Source organism: Montipora capricornis, chromosome 5 (assembly GCF_036669925.1).
Source record: "Montipora capricornis isolate CH-2021 chromosome 5, ASM3666992v2, whole genome shotgun sequence".
Taxonomy (NCBI): domain Eukaryota; kingdom Metazoa; phylum Cnidaria; class Anthozoa; order Scleractinia; family Acroporidae; genus Montipora; species Montipora capricornis.
Genome location: NC_090887.1, coordinates 25,240,784 through 25,245,783, shown reverse-complemented (window position 1 = coordinate 25,245,783; position 5,000 = coordinate 25,240,784). Strand labels below are relative to the sequence as shown.

Sequence of the window (5,000 nt, the reverse complement as noted above, 5' to 3'; positions counted from 1 at the left end):
TGATGGATAGCTACTTGAGTAGACGAGTGTCTACGAGTTAAATTTACAATTTCGCGTGCCAACAGAAACAGCTAGAAACAGAAACAGAAACAGTGTTTTTTTTTTTGGGGGGGGGAGGGGGGACTCGTTGGATGCCTACAATTGGTGGGATGGCCGATGTTCCACTCGACCTGCCTAGTAACCACGTTTACATGGTTTCGCGCGGAATAAGGGATGTTCGAAGATGAACATGACATCTTCAACCACCAGCATTTGTCTGCGGTGTTGACACGGGCAACATATTTTCTACTTTTCAATTTTCCAAATGCTTTCTCACCAAAAATAGATTAAAGAGATGTAGTACACAAAAAGATCAATGAAATAAGCGGCGCAATTAAGAAAATGACATACATATACAGACTTCTCTACTTTTATCAAGTAAATTGTGTTGTTGTAATTCTCATTAGTCTACGTTAAAATTGGAAACGCACAAAGGTTTGTGTCAAAGCAGGGTCACCGGCAGCCTCGCTTCCATTCTTAAGCCAAGTAACCAGCTACAACTGTAAAATGGTCTATTAACGGTTCCCGGTTTCTTATGGTTTCCAGAGAAAAACAGATTAAAAGCAACAGACCTGTGGCAGATTGTGTTCGCGCATGCTCTCCACCAGGTTCTTTACTGTTTCAATATTGTTATAACCCCATCGAGATAGCTGGAATCCTAAGGACCAATATGGAGGCAAAAACGTACGACCAATCGCCTGTTCAGGAAATTAGGCAAAGATTTTGTTAGATACTAACCCCCCTCAAGACCATACATTTTTGGTTAACTTTTTAGATTCTAAACAAAACAGGGAAACCGTTGGCATATTTGGTGGAGCATCGAAAATTCGTACAGGAACGGGAATTCATACCCTGGCCTCAATCAAAACTCGCAATCTCTAATAACGAATCGAAAATTAAAGAAAGACTTGTTTATGTAAAGACATTCGAGCCCTATTCAAGCTGGGATTTCTTTCTTTTAGCCTCCTTACGTCGTTTCATTAACTTTGAAGTTCTTTCGCTCAGGAAGCGGACATTTACAAATGTTCAAACTAGTTGTTCTCGGATAGGTACGATAAGGCTTTGGTTCCTTCTCAAAATTAAACATCTAATTATGACCTTTATGGAAGCCCACTCACAGTTCAATAATAAAAGGGAGTACTGAAGCCTATGAACGCACAGCAGCCGAAACACTTCTGCGTTTGCTTGTCAGGGGTATAGTTTCCGCTTCATTAGTAAGGGATGGTAGACAGTGTTGTCAAGGGCACTTAAATGCATGCAAATCTCTCTTCAACAAAGCTCTAGATCCCACTCCCCCTCCACACCCACAGCGTTATATAGAAATTAAGTAACATCATTCACTTCACATACTGACATTAAAAACAAGATACTAGTAAGTTGAAGTATACCTCAGTATATTGCATTACGACATCTTCGGGTGAAGGGCCGAGGAAAATATAAAAATCAAGAATCCCTCCAATGGTACGGTACGTGATGGCTGGTGTGGGCTGAAGAGCAATATCTGTAAGTGCAAAAAAAAAGGTTGACCAGCGAATTACACAACATCCCACAACATCCAATTCAATACTAGCATGGACTTTGAGACAGGCCTGCGGCAAGAGGCCCAGAGAAAGTAATAGTTAGTGCAGGCATCATCAGTATGTAACAATAATTGTAGTTTTTCTGTTTTTCACTGATGGTCTTTTACTGCTCTTTCTTCTCCAACAGTCTGTTACACCTTTCGATTTGTCTTTCAGACTTTCCGACTCACTAGCGACTTGCAGTAGTCGCCAATAATCAAAGCGAGACAATCCTAAGGCAAAGAACTGTTGCCCTAACGGGAAAAAGTGTGCGAACAAGTCACTGTTTCCCACTCAGTATGATTTGCCCAAGCTTACCCTACTCACCCATTGCATTGCTGTTAAGAAGAAAAACTCCGTGTGCTTTTCCGTCGTTTTCCATGCAGGTATAAAACGGATGGTGTCCGTACAAATTTCCTCCACTCTAAAACCGCAAATGAGATGAACACTGAGACTTTTTGGATTCACAGCTCTAACTTTATGCAGGAAGATTGTTATCCGGCAGAACCTATATAAATGGCCTAACTCTTGCTAGTCTACTGTGGCTCATTGGAAGAGCATGCACCTGAACTATCGAACGAAAAGAAATTGTTTGAATCCCCCGACAATACTGATTCTCGATATTCACATGACGTCACGGCTGCCATGTTGGAGCCCATAAACAAAGAAACGGCGGCCTTGTTGGATCCCCGACCAAATCTTCCGTGAATTATTATGCAAACGTTTTCTTTTGTTTTCGTTGAAAATCATGGCGGTTGATCACGTGAGCGAAAACCAACAATACATGTAACAGGGAGTTTAAGGAGCGACGACGGCCACGGCTACGGAAACGACACCGCCACGAATGATATTATTGGTTGAAAGAGGAAAAATACTTGTGCACTCTGATTGGCTGGGTTTCGGTCGGGGTTTTATAGTACGGACCATTACCATGGAAACGGTCCGTTTCCGTATTTTTTCTTTCTCGCCCGGGAAATACAAGTTGAGCGAAACAGAAAAAGTTTTGAAAAAGCAGAATTTAATGTTCTCGTAAAAACAGTACATTTGTAGCAAGCGGAATTTAGTTTTACAGGTAAAAGGTTACCGTTCATAGTTCGCTGATGGAAGACGAAGATTAGGAAAATTCACAAAGCGGAGAAGTGTCCTATCGCTCAAAGAAACGATGCCATATAATAAACAATTTACTAGCCTCACTTGCTCGGGATCGTATACAGAGGAATATTATTTTTTAGGTTCCTTGCGTAATAACGACGTTAAATCACCTTATTTCGGTTGAAATCTTAAGGACATCTTTCATTCGCTATTGTACTCTGGATCTGCTCGTGTCAGATTTGTTTTGAGGATAATTTGCCCACATTGCACGACGTGAACGAGATGGACGCTTTCGTCGACTCGCTGCTGTACAAGAATCAGTAATTAATTTATAGATAGTGGCATCAAACCGACTAAGAAGGGTAGAAAAGGTTTGGGAAAGTCAACTTTAAAGCCTTACATTCGACAGTGACAACAATTTCCAGTTTGATGAGTCTAAAGGCCGGCTCCAATCAGCATGGTTTTTAATGGACCCTTTTCATAGCGTTGGTCGACATTACTATCAAAATGGTCAAGAAGGCTGGTATTGCTTGTCTTTTTGTACTTTGGCACTCATCGAATCTTTAGTCTTGATAAAAAGTCGAAAAAGTTTAGTCCCAATACTGATTTTTTTGTCTAATGCTTTAACAAGCAACTGACCATCCGATCTGTTATTTGATTAAATGAAATTAAATTCGGCTGCAATGTTGTTGTCGTTGACGACAATTATATCTTTACAAAAATGTACCATACTTACAAAGGGAAACTGGTCTCTTGTAAATATGGGCAGTACGTCCCAAGCGGACAAGTTGTGTTTGAACGACTTGTGTTCCTGTTCACCAAACCCGTATACAAATGACGAGGGAGTCTTGGTCGAGATTTGGATAAATTGGTCCTCAAATATGAAAACACCAACTGAGGAGTCCCACCTACAAATACAGGCATTTTTCAGGTGTTTTACATCCCGGGTTCCTTAACACCTCGTTCAATTCCTGGAAGAAGCAATGAGTTGAGGATACAGACACCTTTATGTCTTGCAGGGGCAGAGCTGCTAAGCAGAGAGTTACATGTATCCCCTACTATGGCCGATTCTCGTCTTCAGAGTCCTCTTGACAAAAACAAGGGCGTTAATTTGTATATACAGAACAAACTACTGCGTCAAGATGTTTCTTCGGTGATCCGGAATTTAACGGCCTGTAAATAGCTGATTGGTCGCTTCCTGTCTCCTTAGGGAAGGGGGGGGGGGGGGGGGGTTTCAACATGTCACTCCTTGTTATGAACCTGATTTACGAATATTAATATGAAAAGTGTGCTCCATCAATGATACGTTATCATTCAGCAATCAGAACTTTTCTCTACGCTAAACACCCGATGCTTATCCGTCATACTTTAGCAGAGTTTACTTACAGTGCGACATTGTTGTCTTTTCGCAATATTTGCAAAGAGAAAGGGTCTTTCTTGAACACCACTTTGTACTTCGTATTAGAGGCCTTCTCTGTAGCTTTTGGTAGCATCACAGGTACTTCATATCTCTTATTTTTTGTGTCATACAGCTGCAGAAAAGAGAACCAGTGACTTATTGAACCATAAACAGGTGCGCGCGTGGGCTCGTTTTGACAGCGTTGCTTTTCCCTCAACTTTTTAAAGTAACAATGTGGATAAAGTAAAGCTTACCAACAAGATCAAGATCATCGAAAAGATTATGTTACGAAAATGATGATAACATTGTGCAAATATAGAACCCTTTCAACGTCTAATTAAAACTGTCATCACTTAAAAGACGGCAGTTTATTGCGCATGATAAACACAATCATAATTGAAGCCGCAAATGCTGCTTTTCATCGTTAGTTGATGATACGTTTCATTAATCGTTCTGTAAATGCGACCCTGCTTTGTGACTTCTGCAGGCCTTATATATATAAACAGTTGCGACAACTGGTCGCTATTAGTGACCATTCAAACCGACTCTGCGCCGGACTTAATCAACTTGAGTGATCTTCATAGTTACACGATCCTTCCTTACAAGGCGATTGTAAAAGCTAATAAGCTTCGCTAATAAGATTGCAATGCACAATTCTACTCCCTGAAACGGTTTCTGCAACTTGTCTTGCAATGTTTTTTGGCCCTAGCGAGGTATGTTACAATGGGCAAATTCTCGTGCGACTTGTTCTCCATGACGTTGCAAGACAAGTTGCACGAGACATTGTAAAAGCGCGTTAGGGATTATTTTTAACTATAAAGTGTTGGTTACCAACCACCAATTGCCTTGGATGGCAACTAATCATTTTTCGTTTCAGCTTCATCAAAAAAGTTTTATTCGAGACCTGCATA

General features: G+C 40.8%; 1 protein-coding gene across 1 annotated transcript in view; it reads right to left on the bottom strand.

Moving 5' to 3' along the window:
• The window catches only part of LOC138050008 (maltase-glucoamylase-like), a 32,068-nt gene that overhangs the window by 22,964 nt on the left and 4,104 nt on the right, over positions 1-5,000 (bottom strand). Inside the window, exons 3-7 of the mRNA XM_068896502.1 lie at positions 4,077-4,222; positions 3,427-3,598; positions 1,926-2,022; positions 1,428-1,540; positions 612-737 (exon numbers count right to left, since the gene is read on the bottom strand). Coding sequence (XP_068752603.1) covers positions 612-737; positions 1,428-1,540; positions 1,926-2,022; positions 3,427-3,598; positions 4,077-4,222 — 654 coding nt within the window. The remainder of the gene's footprint in view (positions 1-611; positions 738-1,427; positions 1,541-1,925; positions 2,023-3,426; positions 3,599-4,076; positions 4,223-5,000) is intronic.